At 35.5% G+C, this 16,393-nt stretch overlaps 1 protein-coding gene across 3 annotated transcripts in view; it reads left to right on the plus strand.

The window, feature by feature from the left end:
* Window positions 1-16,393, plus strand: part of Glra2 (glycine receptor alpha 2) — a 220,050-nt gene that overhangs the window by 58,845 nt on the left and 144,812 nt on the right. For all 3 annotated transcript variants that reach the window (XM_040744064.1, XM_005074196.4, XM_040744065.1), the window contains 3 exons: window positions 6,499-6,581; window positions 9,257-9,394; window positions 11,185-11,399. In XM_040744064.1, coding sequence (XP_040599998.1) covers window positions 6,499-6,581; window positions 9,257-9,394; window positions 11,185-11,399 — 436 coding nt within the window. The remainder of the gene's footprint in view (window positions 1-6,498; window positions 6,582-9,256; window positions 9,395-11,184; window positions 11,400-16,393) is intronic.

Below are 16,393 nucleotides of genomic sequence, written 5' to 3' on the forward strand. Positions count from 1 at the left end.
TGTGAAGTAGTGTTTCTTAAAATAACCCCTGGGATGCCATCATTCCTACATGGACTTCTCATTAAAAGTACCTGAGAGTGTGAATCCTCACAAAAGTCCCTGAGATACTGCTTATATCAACCAAAATTTAAAACTTGAAATGCTAAGGCCAACAAGGCTAGGAGAACATGTTAATCCACTAATTCCCTAGCACTTCTTTCATTCTGTTTCTCAGTATATGAGTGTTATTAATGGTGTACTTTAAAAGAGATTCATTTATTTTATTTTATGCTTGTAAATGTTTTGCCTACATTCATTTTGAGTTGTGAGCTCCCCAGGTAGTTTCTGTAAATGAAACCCTGGTCTTTTGAAAGAAAAATTACTATTTTTTAAACTATGTCCCCAGATTCTAATAATGCAGTTTTAACTTGACTTCTGACTTTCTCTTGGGATACATCTACTTTTAGAGACTAGATGGGTTATGATGACAGTCTTGTTCAGTTGTCATTGTATCCTGTCAAATCATTTCAATACTAGACTGTCATGTGTTTCAGAAATTTTAAGATAGTCAAAGGAACAATTTAACAGATCTAAACTTTACAGTCAGGCCATCTTTATGTTCTCAAAGAAAGAATGGATTATATTCTAGAATTTTGAACAATAAAGCAATCTTAGTGTTTCTAGTGCTATGATAAAACACCATGATCAAAAGTAACTCAGGGAGGAAAACAGTTTAGCTTACAGCTTGTAGCCCATCATCCAGTGAGGGCAGGAACTCAAGGCAGGAACCCAGAGGCAGGAACTGATGCAGAGGTCATAAATGAGCGCTACTTACTAATTTGTTCCTTATGACTTGCTTAGCCTACTTTCTTATAGAACTCAGAACCATTAACCATGGTTGTTTGCACTGTAGTAATCTGAACCTTCCTATACCAATCATCAATCAAGAAAATGTCCTACAGACTTGCCTACATACAAATCCTATGAAGGCATTTTTCTCTAATCAGAATCCTTTTTCCCAAATGACCCTGGGTTGGGTCACATCGGCATAAAAACTAGCCAGCACATAGCCCAGTGGGGGTGCAATAGCTATATAACCTGTAAGTCCTATTTGACACGAAGTCCCTTATTAAAAATGTTATTACTTGTTCTTTAGGATTTCATCAGCTTCAAGAGGGTAAATTCACCTACAAAAGGAAAGCATTATTTCTATTTAACCTTAATAACAGTTCAGGACCACAGAAATATCAAGCAGCATAAGTAGGTTTGTAAGCAAGTAAGCCAGGGGATTCAGCAACCAGTTCTTTATGAGTATGCTGTATCTACCACCAGGTCTTCAAAGTCATAACAGTTCTGATGCCCAAGAACTTATGAAGCTAGTATCCCCAAAGAGATCCAAGACAACAAAGAAATCTGACCAGGGCTTCTGGCTTCAAAAACAAAGGATTAATAGCTTGGTAATGGATTCTTTTCTGAAAGCAGAAATATGGTAGATGAGAAGTCAATAGACTTTGGTATCAGTTAAGTGGGGTTTTGTGAGCTTTAATTTGGTTATCTCAAAACCTGAGATAATTCTATAATTCTTTCTCAATTGCATAATGATTCTCATTGGTTGTATGAAAATGAGAGTACTTGATTTACAGCATGCATCCACAGAATTTATCATTTTTTATTATTATCATGATCCATTTATTTTTTATTTTTTAAGTATTTTGATAGTAAAAGAAGACCACATGCTGTGCCCTCTCTGATGTAGCCATGTGCCACTGTTTGCTGTGCAGAAAACTTGGTCCCCAACAGAGGAACAATACCCAGGAAGCTCCTTTTCTCTCCTGAAAACAGAAGGATCACCTGCCCTCCCTCTCTAAAAAAGACAGATTATTGTAACCATTAAAGTAACTCTTTCCAAATAGCACATTTAACATATTTGTTTTAGGGCAAGTAGATTATCCATTAAAATGTGTATTTCTACCTGAAAGTTCACTTTCTTTTCAATTGGTACTTTTCCTTCAAAATTCTCACTGGAATAGATCCTCAATTTTAACACGTAGCTTCATATGAGTCTTAATTCATATAAGACTCGAGAAACTTGTCTGCCATCATGATGACGTTTTAAATTATTGATTTCCATTGTTCTTATAGTGCATTACCAGCCTTGGTTATGGACCTAGCTGCCTCACTGTGGCTCAAGGACAAACAGTGCATTTTGGCACTTTGCTTTGAGTTTTTTCAGTTTATTTCTAATGAAAAATTGTTAGCAACTAACAAAAGGGCTCAGGCAAGTGTTCTTGCATTACTATGATAGTCCTGTAGTATAGTTACACGCTGTGGGCTCTGATAACCAGCCTTCTTCCTTCTAAAGCCATTGTCATTTCCTAGTCCCATAGAATGAAATTCTGAAAATTTCTCATACAGTTGCAGGATGCTGATGCATTCATTTGTTCACCAAATATTTATTGAAAGTCTACTTTGTGCAAGGAATGGTTTTTAGACTGTGTAAGAAAATGTCAGCCTTTATGAATTTGCATTGTAGTAAAGGAGAAAGGTCAAAAAAATAAAAAATGCAAAATATTTTATTTAAAACAGGATAAAGATAATAAACTACTTATAATACCAGTATCTACAAATAACTTAAGCGTTAATCAAACTATAACTCCAAGAGGTGACTTTCTGAGCAAGGTGAACTGAATAAGGGAGAAGGAAAGGAAACCATATGGATGACAGAAAAACAGTTTTTTTCTGCACTTTGTTTTATTCTTTACGTTTAAACTCTAAATACTTGCTCAGTCTTCTTATTCTCAGTAAAGATCTATGGCCTCTGGGAATTTTGTTCCTTTTCCTGCAAAAAGGAATGGGGTGTTTCTGAGTATGTATGTACATGTGTATATATACATTGACTCTGGGAAAATGAATGACAATGCTTTAGGAAATGAGGTCTTTAGAGCAAAAGGAAGCAAGCAACCCTCAGAGCATTTGCTTTAGGTGCAGTGGCCTTAGTATTTCAGGCTATGGAGAAAAGAACAAATTTGGCATGTTATGGGCAGTGCCCCATGATGTGATCTCTGCGTTTCAGAAAAAAATCGAAGAATATTTGAATTTTAAATAAAATACTTCACTCTGTGAGATACATAATAATTTATCATGTTTTAGTCATGATTTCGTTTTTCACATCAAACCTATTTAGTATAATTTCTGCATCTTGGTACAAAATAATATAGAGTTTGATTTTTTATTTTGAATCACATTTGGTCTTTTTCTTAACAATGAGGTTATAGTTATTTGGGAGGTTCTGGTCTGAGAAGAAGGCACAAAGAAATGTTCTGGGGGTAGCATGAGCGTTGTGAGTCTGAACCAGAATATTTATTATCAGGGTAGATATAAATCTAAAATGTCATCCAAATGAAATTTTAGTGTTCTGTCATTTACCCTGTTTAGTGTATATGTCAAAGGAAAGGGGTGAGAAGAAAACAAAAGAAACCTATGTTAGGCTTCCAGATGTATGTTAAAACAGACATTATGAATCTGAAACTCTGCAATTCAATTCATGCAGGACCAATTAGATTTTACATTCCCTTCCCATTTGCTTGACCAAGGACATGATTTAACAAAGTGTACAACTGTTTTATTATTGGAGCTCATTTTGTTCTAAATGTAAAACTTGTCTTAAAAGACATGTAGGTAAGCAAGGGGAAAAAACTAACTCGTGAGCTCTCATCTAAAACAGAATTTGGAGATCATTTCATATTTGTGGGAAATTTTTTCAGTGTGTTCAGTCATCTGTGCTGTTAATAAAATTCTGTATCCCTATGGGATTGTTAGATCTGACACAAAGGCAGAAGTAATTACGTGAGAGTTTCTATGCTCCCTGAACAAATGTGGACAGTTCACTTTGCAAAAGAATCCAGTGCAGTGAGCCTATGGTGAGAAATAACAGAGTTGAGTTGTAACAAAACAACAGCATAGTCTTCAAACTACACCCACTCCCATTAATATTTTCTAATTTCTCAAAGGTAAGGCTTTAAAAATTACAATGATCTTTCCAGATTTTCTGGTGTTGATCCACTATAATTATCCACACCATCTGAATATTTTTATATGCCAAAACTGTAGTTTTTCCTTTTTTTAAATACAATATATCTATATCTATATATACATATATATGGGGCAAAAGTGATGTTATGATTTATGAATACAATATGAAGTAATTAACTGAAGCTAGTTAATTTAGTCATCACCCTCAAATGCTTATTTTTATGGTGAGAACATTTGGAATTTACTCTCAGCAATTTTGAAATGTACACCACATTATTTATTAAATTCAAAATATTGTGCAATAAGTCTCACAGAAAACCACCCCCTTCTTTCCAGTTAAGGCTTCATATTTGTTTATAGCAATATTTACAAGAAAAAGTCAGAGAATAACATATTACTGTATGATGAAAATATATTAAGCCTTTGAAAATGGAAAAGAAAACAAATTCATTTTAAACCTGTAAATCTTTTGGAGTTAACACTACAATATTTTTAAAAATCAGCTATTTATTTATCCATTCATTCATTCATTGATTAGTTACAGATTTTCTTCTTGCTTTTTTCATTGTCTTTATTTTGAAGGATTTATAATATTAATAGCAAAACACCTGCTGTTTCCAATAAAAGTTTTCATACAGGGGAAATCTGTAGATAACCGTGTATTTACATCTACAAATGAACTCCAAAACTGATAAATATTTTTATGTCTAAAAATAATATTTTAAGCCAGTTCTTTAAAACCCCAAATTGCACTTCCCTTGCAACTATGGAGTTTGGATTCTTGGGATGTCCTCAACAAGACAGCTTATTCATTTAACACTGAGGTGCACATGGGATCTGATAATATGATTATAATAGAAAAATATGGAATAAGATAGGATTCTTTGATATTACCTTTCAGCTACTATCTTGAAAAGAAACTTTTCATTTCCTGAAGATGAGAAAGCTGATAATGGATTTTATGAACATTTTTAAACAGCCTATACACAGATGCTACAGAATATATAAAGAATAAAACCAAACAAAAAATAACTATGAGTATTTCCAACAAGTAGAAATATCTACTTTTAGCATAGCGGTACATTTATTCCCAAGATTGAATACAGTTTTCTGTAATTGTTGCTTTGTGTCATGCTTGTCCCCATTACTGCTGTATTTTAATGCCTTTGACAACCGTCAACATGAAATCCTTACTCTCACTTCAAATCTCAAGTCTTTCTTTAAAAAATGTGTGCTATAATTTGCTTTTGCTTTAAAAGAATACAAAATGAGCCATAAAAAACAAAGAGAAGCAAATCAAGAGGTAAAATGAAAATGAGCATAATGGCAAGGGAGATTTTGAGTAATAGTGTGATAGTCACATGAATCTTTGGATATGAAAATGACTGATATACAACAAGCAAAATGTGGAGCCATGAAGTATTAGCAGCAAATGGAAATGGAAATCATGTATCCTGCTTCCCAATTTGATCAGTGAGGAGCAAATGTTTAGCAAGTTTTAATATCTTACTTTGGTAAAACGTAGTTTTAGGAAGTATTGGGAAGGGAACCTAACTCTGTTAATTATCAGTTATAATTGGTTTCCTCGAATCTTAAAAGTACAAAGAATTTCAGAGTTGATCACTATTTCCATGAGAAACCAAAAGTAAAAGGGTAAAAAAGAGATGGTAGCTCAGTGTGAATCTTGATTTAAGGCCCAATGCAGAGGAGGCTGGAGTTCAGAACAGGTCAAGAAGGAAAGAGATCAGAGTCACCTCCACTGGTGCGGAGAGATAAAGACTGTACAAACATGTACTTTAAGTGTGTCTTCCTCACTCAAGGATTACTTGCTCTATAACTGTAGAAATCCCAGGATGAATGAAACAATGTGTTGCTAATTCATCCATGTGGGTTAGTAAATGAAAAGTCTGTGAAGCCAAGTATTTGCCCATTTGATGGAAGGAAAACCGTTACTCTCCCATTCACCTCATGGTACATATATCTGGGATATAATTATTAAACAATGTAAACATTGTTTTTGTTGATCATTATAACATGAGATGAGCATCAGTGTTGGAAAGAATCCAAATCTGGAAGTGAGAAATACTCAGAATCTGAATGTTGAAAAATAGAGTGAGGGTTTATAACGAAATGTGAAAATATTTTAAAAGTTATCTGAAACTGTTCTTCTGTGGCTTCCACAGTCTGTGGGGACACTGGCAGAGGTACCCAGATTTATCCCTTGTGTGTGAATTGATTTTTTGTAGCTAATTCCTTATGGAGGAATACCTTGTTCAACAGGCTTAGTCCTGTCTCAACTTGATGTGCCAGACTTTGTTGACTCCCCATGGAAGGCCTTACCCTTTATGAAGAATGGATGGTTGCCCTGAGAGCTTAGATTTCAATGTTTGAATCATTATATTTTCCTTATCATAGATGGGATTTTGTCTCTCAAGGATTACACTTCACAGATTCTATAGTAGGTTTTACACTTTTTTCTTCATTAAGGCTCACCTTGACTTTATCTTGTCCCATGGACCTGAAGAACTTTCCAATGGATGTTCAGACCTGTACAATGCAGCTGGAGAGTTGTAAGTAATTGCTATTAAATGACTACTTGCCTGTGATAACCATTGGCATGCCTCTTTTAGTGTGCCAATAAAGAATAAGTATTTGTAAACCTTAATCTCTACAAATTTCCCAACACCCAAGGTCTTAATGGAAGGTTGGTGTTTAATAGGAGAAACTCATTATCAGTACAGCAAGACAAACTTTCATTTCAAAATGTTAAAGAAATTTACCTTCTTCAGATAAAAACCCACCCAAGTCTGGTTTAGCAATATTTTCTATGAAATGAAATTTTCCCTTTGATAATTGTGCTTATTAGGTAGCTTGCCTTTATAAAGCATCATGGTCTAATTACAAAATTGTATTTCTTCTGGTCTTACACTCATATAAATCAAAGTATCCAAAGGAACACTGAAAGTAAGGGATTGGTGACTTTGAGAACAGACACAAGTCCCTTAGCCATAGGAGGATTAAAAAAGGAGACGACTAAAGCTCAGTAGGAATATACTCACCTAAAATACTCAAGGCCCTGGGTCTGATTCTCAGCAATACAAAATAATATAAATAAGTGAATAGAATGCTAAAGGGCATAAGCTGATATGGAAAAAAAGTTGGCATCTTCCTTAGATAAGCAATGGCTACACTAAGACATAAATAGGGAAATACCATCTCATTTGTCTCCTTTATGCTCTGGCTTTACTGTGACTAAAATCATTGACATGTGCCATAAATTGCTTGTACCTCCAAGATAATGGGATTTTCATTTTAAGATACATGAAATTTCCCCTGGCTTGCACTTGTCAGTTTCTTTGTTTACAGATTCCAAAAACATAATAAGTGCTACTGACTTACAGGGATACTAGAAGATTTAATGAGACAAGGCCAAGGAAATACTTTTAACTTCTTGGCTTATAAAAATAATACGCGTAAAAAAGCCACATTAACTATCATTTAAAAAGAAATATTGATGGCTTATTTCTGATCATTTAAAGTCTCTACAGATTTACCTTGAAATTTCTTATAGAAATAGACAAAATAACAAATATTTGTTTTAAAATGTTGTCAGAAATAAAATGAGAATTTTTATTTATAATGCGCTATATATTCACTATATATATATATATATGTGTGCACATATATATACATATATATTCCAAGTTGTCCCTTCTCTTGAGATGAAGTTGAGAAAACATTTTAACACAAAAATGAATGTCTCATCTACTACTTTAAATGTCCCCAGCCTCAACTTAATAATTTCATTTTCTCTGTAAAGATCTATCAAAAGAGGCTCATTTAAGTCTTAAAAAACTTCAGTCAGTATATTTGCTTTGTCCCATTAATTATTTGTTGGAGGTAGTAAGAATATATTCATACAGTTTAGCAGTGGGAGAGATAAGTCAGTCATTGCTTATTTGGACCATCAATATTTGAGCAGGAGCCATACTCCAGTTTGCTGTTTTATATAAAGATTCTCAAAAAACCCACAAAATCAATTTGCCATTGATTTGTAGATAGGCTGGGTGAGTTGCTATTTTGTAGTAAGCAAGAATAAGAATTTACAAACAATAAATATGCTGCAGTTATTAGCCATCTCAATCTTCATAGAATATTCTTTGTTCTCACTAGTTTGCATTTCACAGTTAAAATATCAAAAAGCAAAAACAAGGGGGCAGAGAAATAATGAGTGAAAAAATACTAGCTGTCATTTCTGGGATGGAGAAATATGCAGACACATTGACAATTAATGATCCAATTAACTACCATACTTTCTCTGATTTCTATTATTCTAGCCAGTAACAATTGGACCTCATGAAATAGGGAGTCTGTTTTACTTCATGAGAATAATGAGTGGGGCAATTTAGCAATGCACATATAACTGTTCTTATTTGATTTGTTTTTGTTTTGAGAAAGGGTCTCACATATCCTTGTCTGGCCATATTCTTACTATGTAGTAAAGGGTAAACCTGAACGTCTTATATTCCTGTTTCCACCTGTGCCTCCACTTGCTGTTTACATGGTGATAGGAATTGAAGCCAGGACCTTGTCTGTGTTAGGCAGGAACTGTATCAACAGTGCTACACACACAACTCCTGTATCACTGTTCTTGATTATGTATTATACAAGGTCCACTTAAATATTGTGCCTATAGACTTTCACACTTGCTAAAATGACTGAGAATTTACACTCAGTAATTAACATAAATTTCCTACAAGTCAAGCTAACACTCTAGAAGGGGCCAAATGTGCACTGTTAATACTAGCAGGCAGGCCTATAATGAATTCATTCTCATTAAACATTTCAAAAGGAATGGTTTCATTTGAAATACTAAGACAGGCACCATGAATTGGATTGTCTTATTGAACTGTCATAGACACAGATCTTTCAAGCGAAGAAAATCTTCAAAGGGTTTTGGTGTTTGTTTACTTGTTTGTTCTTCAGAGAGAGTGAATAAAGAAACAGGAGATAAAAGATTCCTTTCTCTTGTTATAAACACACACACACACACACACACACACACTAATCAGAAATATCTTGCTGTGTTCAGTTTCTCTGCATGTGATGACATGTAGCCATTGTGGTGGCTGCAGCTCTTATTAAGACTGGACTTGAAATGTTTCTCTGGCTTGTCCACTTCTGCCTATTGATTTTGCAGTTTCCTAGGAAAGATACATGGTTTGTTACTATTTCTTTCCTCCAGTTGGGTACACCATGAATGACCTGATATTTGAGTGGTTAAGTGATGGTCCGGTACAAGTGGCCGAAGGACTCACCCTGCCCCAGTTTATTTTGAAAGAAGAAAAGGAGCTTGGCTACTGCACAAAGCATTACAACACTGGTAAGCTCTCCTTTCACTTTCTAACCCTGAGTGCTCTCATTTGCATATCAAATCAGTATCCTGTTATCTTAATAGTTGCTCATTCAGGAAGCAAATGTTGGTTATGAGAACCCTCCACATTTAGGATTCCTGAAGCCATGGGATAGGCCTGTGCGTGTAGCCATACATCTCCCCCAAATGCAGAAGAGAGAATTAGTAATCCTTTGCTCTTCTTTTACTGAGAGCTTTCTGTAGACTGGGTCTGAGGAAAGGTGTAGAAGACCTCATTAGTTGTGCAGAAAACATAAATCATGGCTGTTCCTTCCATCCACTGTTCACATTGCACTCTTAGTTCAATTTGCACTCCTGGCCTTAGTGGAAGAAAGTGATAATGACATAGGTTTGTGGAAACCCAGAAATAGAGATGTTCTCTGCAGTTCTGAGTATGGATGAGCATCATCTGGAAAGAATTCAGCTGGCTTTAAAGTCAGATGCTGTTTTTAGCACTGAAAGACATATGTGGTGGGCAAGGTTGAAATAGTGGCAACAAGTGGGTATCTATTATTGCCTGCAATATTATACCTTCCCAGAAAAGCTGATGCCTTTTATTTCAAATGCTCTGGTCTGTTGATAACATGAAGTCTGATGGTAGCAAGGTAGTCATCAGTAACTGCCTTGGGTTTCTTGAGAGCAGAACAGCCCAGAGCAGCCAACAGCAGCTACTTATGAAGTCACTAAAACCTGATTACAAGGAATAGTTCCCAATCTTTATTCTTTGCATGAAATAATAAAATATACTTCCATGGTCTAACTCAAAGCCAATAAAGAAGAGAAAATGTGGAAAGAAGCAAGATCATCCACTTCTTCCTAGTAATGTTAAAAAGTTGTAGCATCTTCCTATGTGCTCATTTTGATAGATGAAGTAACACTATAAACAGTTTCTAGGAATGAATACTCTGTCTTCAAGAATTCCCAAAAGGGTAGAAAGATTTCACAACAAACAGGGTACACAATACTCTATAAATGTACTCTTTGGTTTTACAATTGACAATACAAAGATACATAATTATCCAAATACTCAGGATGGTCCTGTATCCACTTAGAAGGTGTTGAGGTAGTGGAGTCTTAGTTCACTCAGTAAAGTGCTTGTCGTGCAAGCATGTGAACCTGAGTTCAATCCTCAGCACGCAGGGAATGGTTGCACATGATTGTAACACCAGCACTGGTAAGGTAGACGCAGGTAGTCCCTACTTTAATGTGAGAGCCCCAGGTTCCAGTGAGAGACTGCCTAAAAACCCAAGGTGGAAGACACCTGAAGATTGACACCTGAGGTTGACCTCTGGTTCCACAAGCATAAACACACATGTGAACACACACACACAAACACACACAAACACACACACACACACAGGATTTGTTTTTATTATCCCTTATTACTTGATATTTTATATATTGCACTGTATATAGTATATGTTAATGGTTACACATTATGTGTTATATATTACATATAACAAAAGCATTCTTAAAAAATTTTGTCAGTCTTGCAAATGCCAACATCCTATCTAAAATAATCTGAACCAGATCCATATCATATGATTTCAGCCTGAAGACTCTTTAGCTCCCTTATACTTACACTATTATTTCCATTACTGGAAGATTTGGAAAAGTTGAATTGATTGCATAAGGTGAGCATTTGCCTGCAATCTTCCCAATCTGCTTCCGATGTTCTTCATTTATCAAAATCGAATAGAAGATTCAAATGGGGAAAAAGATTCCAAATCAGACTTCAAATGATCCTTTCCTGCTTCCAGGCAAGTTTACCTGCATTGAGGTCAAGTTTCACCTGGAACGCCAGATGGGCTATTATTTGATCCAGATGTACATCCCCAGCCTGTTGATAGTCATTTTGTCCTGGGTCTCCTTTTGGATAAATATGGATGCGGCCCCTGCCAGGGTTGCCCTTGGCATCACAACAGTCCTGACAATGACTACCCAGAGTTCAGGTTCCAGGGCATCTCTGCCAAAGGTAAGAAATACCCTCACTTGGCAACAAGTGACCTGAGAGGCTCTCCAAAGGTCTTATTTACCAGAAAATTCTGTGAGGACAGAAATTTTGCCATTTCATTATACTGTTGGATAGGCAAGTGTATTAAGAAAAAATGCTGTGACTGAAAGTATCAAGATTGATAATATGGGAGACCCTCAAAATCCTATCGTTTTTATGTCAGGCAGGTCTTATGCTGTAACAAATACTGGTTAAATAATGAAAAGTGTCCTTTTTACAGAATGCCCTAAAACTGTACACATATGTGTTTTCTCATTTTGAAGAGTACATTGAGACATTGGCTTCAGTGTTCTGAGAGTGTGAGTTTGATTTAGTATTCAGCATACTCAGTCTCATGCTGGTTGGTTGATCCCTCCAAAATCCAGTTCCAGAAAATAATTGAGATGTAATCCCTTATCATTTTTCTCTTGAGCCTATGTTTAGTTGTGTTACCATTTAATGTGATGAGAAGTGTTAGAGCATGTAGCATGTTATCTCTAGTGTTTGCAAAATAAGATAACAATATATAGGAGACTTGTGGCTATGACACAGGTGGAGTAAATACCAAGGAAGTAATTTTACAACTTAATTAGTCTCATACTTCCAAAAGATAAAAATGAAGTTTCTATCCTCAAATGGAAGCAAGTGTCCTATCACTGACACCTTTTGAAACGTTTTGTGGAATAACAAATAGAATAATGTACTCATGCCACATACATATTCAATAGAGATGCCAGAAATACCCACAGCTTTTTCAACTACATAATCACTGATCCATTTCAGTTAATAGAAATTCTAATTTACTCAATGCCTTCATGACAAACAGGTTCATTTGCTTATTTCTCTCCAGCTATTACTTACTACCATCATGGCATGCCATTAAACTGCAAGATGCACAAACACATATTTTACAATTTAATAGACAGCTAAAGTGTTGGTGACAAACTATGAACAGAAAAATGTCAAAACAGAAGGTATTTAACTTGCAACTGCCCATTGCAATGAAAAGAGTCATCACTTATTTGCACAATGAAATTTTCAGTTTTGTAAATGTGTTATTCATTCCATGGAGCTATTATGACTCTGCATCAACAGGCAATACTATTGCTAAGTAAATGGTCACTGATCAGTAATACTTTCCTGTAGGGACAATCAGGAACTCAGAAAGATAAACAAACAGGGTGTAATTTAAAATAATTTTATACTTGGCTTTGAACACATAGTGGTTAACCTTCTGCCACCAGCAGATTTCTCTTCCTACACGTGTTTTTAGGCTATTATTAAACATAGTCAACTCTCAACTGACCATGAAGAGAAGTGACTCATATGTATGATGGAGAGAAAGTGGGATTAAAGTAGGAATCATGGAAAATGAAAAATCCCAAACATATACTTACATATCCATATCCATAAATATTCATTAATTTATAAACACTAAAGCTCCTGAACAGATGGTCTATTGTGTACCAGGCCAACTGCTCCAGAGCCTACTGTGACACAAGTACATTTTACATGTTTATAGAAAGACAGAAAGATTATTTCTGGTTACTGTCCAATACATAACTGTTTTTAAGAAATTAATGTATGCTCTTCACCTTCATTTCTGCTTACATCTATGGACAAGCCCCTTTATTTGTATATATAGAGAACTGAGATACAAATTTTATGCCACTCTGTGCTATGTCATTTCTCAGGGCCTTAAAAATCTATTATGAACATATCTTCTTTGCAGTGGTGCAGACTGAATCTAGTCTTACACATATTAGGCAAGCACTCTACCACTGATGCATTCCATAATCAATCTCTAAAGAATTAGTAATAGTCAACTCGATATGATATATCAGTTATTAGTTTTACAGTCTTATCTATTGAAGGTATTCTTTTCTGCCTTTATATTTATAAATATGAAAACTTATAAATCTAATATGAATACATTTACCTATGAGTATATTGAAGGTTTTCAGTAGAGTGAATGGGTAAAGATGTATGGGAAGGTAACCAACAGCATGTACACACCATGAATGCAGGCACTTTGCTAACCTCATGGAAATAAATACAGCACCTAAAATACATGGGGCTGAAATTAGATGATTAATGAGTCCTTACTGCTGATTAATAAGTTAATGAACAGTCATGGCCCTGCCACACGAGACTATGTATAATATAAAGCAAACCAGGAGTGGAATCCAAGCCTGAAAGTTTACAGAAAGAATTAGAGAATTTGTTGTTTGCTTTATTTGTTTATTGCAATGTTCATGCATCCACAAAGTAAAGTCTGGTCATTGTCACCTCCCAGGTATCTTCTTTCAGCATCTCCTTTCCTCCTGAAACTAGTATTTTCCCCCTCAACAAGTCTGACTCATACTTTGATGTCTGTGTGTGTGTGTGTGTGTGTGTGTGTGTGTGTGTGTGTGTGTGTGTGTGTGTGTGTGTGACCCACTGAGCAGGGTTGCTTGCATGAGCATGGCTGGAGAGGATTTCATGGAGCAATGGCAGCAGTGAATTCGTGTGTGCATTGACTAGAGTTTTAATATAAGGGAAGTGTTATATTGTATGTGCCATAGAGAAACATGATTTGCCTAATATCATAGATCTCCTGTTTACTAAAGTTTTCCAGCAGACTCTGAAAAGTTTAGAATACATGTATAAAGGCATACTCTAGGCAAGCCTGGATTTCAGTATTAGAGATTTCGTTCCTCACCACCTCTCTAAGTCTGCTTACTCATTTCTAAAATAAGAACATCTTTAGTTGCCCTTTTCAAATATTAAATGAGGACAAGATGAAGCACTACATGTATAAATTGTTTATCCCACTTTACACATGGTAGGCACTCTTCTCTAGTAATTCTTGTTGCTTTTTCTCCTACTCATACTGTAGTAGAAATGACTGCTCACAGAGATGGCATATTATATTAGAAGACTTGCAAATAGCCTTATGACCAGAAGGTACCATAGTAAGAATATGTTTGCATGTATGCACATTCCAGTGTTTTAATTTTGATAATCTTGTGAATGAGTTAAGATACAGAGGGTCTGAATAAACAATGAGCCGTGCAATCACTGCCATTGAACATACTCAGTTGGTTCTGTGTTCTCTGCCCTTGGAAGACACCTGAGGACTTCATTGATTATCTGTAATAACATGCCATGCCATGTGACCACACACACATGCTTTATAATTGAACAGATAGCTAATGCAAAGGAGACATATACATTAAAATATTGTATTACAAAATTTTAAAAAATGAACATTGTATAATAAAACCTGTCTCATAGCCAGTTCAACATTTTCTTTCTTCTATCTCAGCCCTCACCTTTGTCTTAAACATGTAAAGCAATATAGAACACATTGTTTTCCAACAGTTTATCCACTTGTTTGTGGAAATCCCCCACTCCTATGACTGAATTGACCATCAGTGAAAACTGGAAGTCTACGGAATGGTACAGGGTTTTATATGGATGAACAGTGAATTTTATCTACAGGTGCTTTTAATAGCTAAGCTGGAAGCACTGGTAATGCTTGACTTGAACTCAAGTTCCTCAAAATTTCTAAGTGGTGTCACATACCACATTATTCCATGTGAATAATGAACCCTTCTGAAACATCTTCCCATCTTCTCTTGGTCATCATCTCCAGCAGTATATACCATGCAGTTTTTTATTCCAAGGAATCCTGTATTTAAGAAGATATGCTTACTCTCTGACATGCTGCCAAGTTGACTCATATTTGGCTACCTTCCCCACCATTTATTTGACCCATTAAGATTTAAGGTATTCTTGCCTTGTGACACATTAATCAACTATTAACCTTTCTGCTTTCACCCCTTATTGGATATTCTAGCAAACCTACAGTTATCATATAAATTCCAAACTACTGAGGACACATGAGATGTTCTCTGAAGAATTCTTCCTTTCTGAACCTTGGGAACTTTTTGTAATTTCAGAAGGATGGTAAATACATGACATCTGGAAAAGGTATCAGTTTGTGGAAAAGGTATCAGTTTGTTCTACCACAAGGGCCATGGTGGAAGACCTTCACCCATCTTTAGAATAGGAAGGGTGCTATAGCACTGACACCAACCCCTATTCCATTACTTCAATTAATTCTTTTCTACTTTCTTAAATTTTACTTTTATTTTTGATATTATAGTATAATTACATCATTCCTCCCTTACCCTTCCTCCCTTCAAGCCCTTTGATATGGTCTCCCTTCCTCTGTTTCAAATCCAGTCTCTTCTTTTCATTAATAATCCTAAATATTAAACAGCCTGCTCAGTATGATATTGCTTGTATGTATATTTTCAGTGCTGACCATTTGGTATTACATAACTAATTGGTGTGTTCTTCCCAAGAGAAGACTATTTTTCCTGCTTCCAAAGTTCCTTTGTGGCCTGTAGTTCTTTGTATAACATTGGGGCCTCCTAGGCTTTTACCCACCTACTTTGGCATGTCTCTTAGCGTCATCCTTGGTATAGAGTAATAGGCATAACTGTCCTTAGACAGTATTTGCTCTTCTTAGAAAAACCTTTTCCTTCCCAGATAGAAACAGTGATCCTGTAATATAACACCTTAGGAATTCTGAGGCAACCGAAGTTTTTGTTGCTATATAATCATACCTAGAAATAAGCATTCTTAAATTTAGACTGTCTCCCTGGGAGGGCAAGAACTTCGTTGATTTGGCCCTTGATCATGTATCTACAACTTGGCACAGCATCTGATTTGTAGTAGGCGATTAATAAGAAGTCAGTTAGTAAATTAATGAACAGTATTAAAAATAGCCACGTTTTGTTCTTGGCATCATTTAAGTAATGATTCATTCATCAGTTACCTTACTTGATTAATGCTTATTGAGTATTTTCTTTGGATCATGCATTATGCTATATATCAAAGGAAGCAAAACATAGACTTTAACTTGGGGGAGGGGAGGGGTTATAATCTGGTTAGGCAGAAAAAGTCATTTGGAATGCTGGTGATTA

The sequence above is a fragment of the Mesocricetus auratus genome, unplaced genomic scaffold (genome assembly GCF_017639785.1).
Source record: "Mesocricetus auratus isolate SY011 unplaced genomic scaffold, BCM_Maur_2.0 Super-Scaffold_100003, whole genome shotgun sequence".
Classification (NCBI taxonomy): Eukaryota; Metazoa; Chordata; class Mammalia; order Rodentia; family Cricetidae; genus Mesocricetus; species Mesocricetus auratus.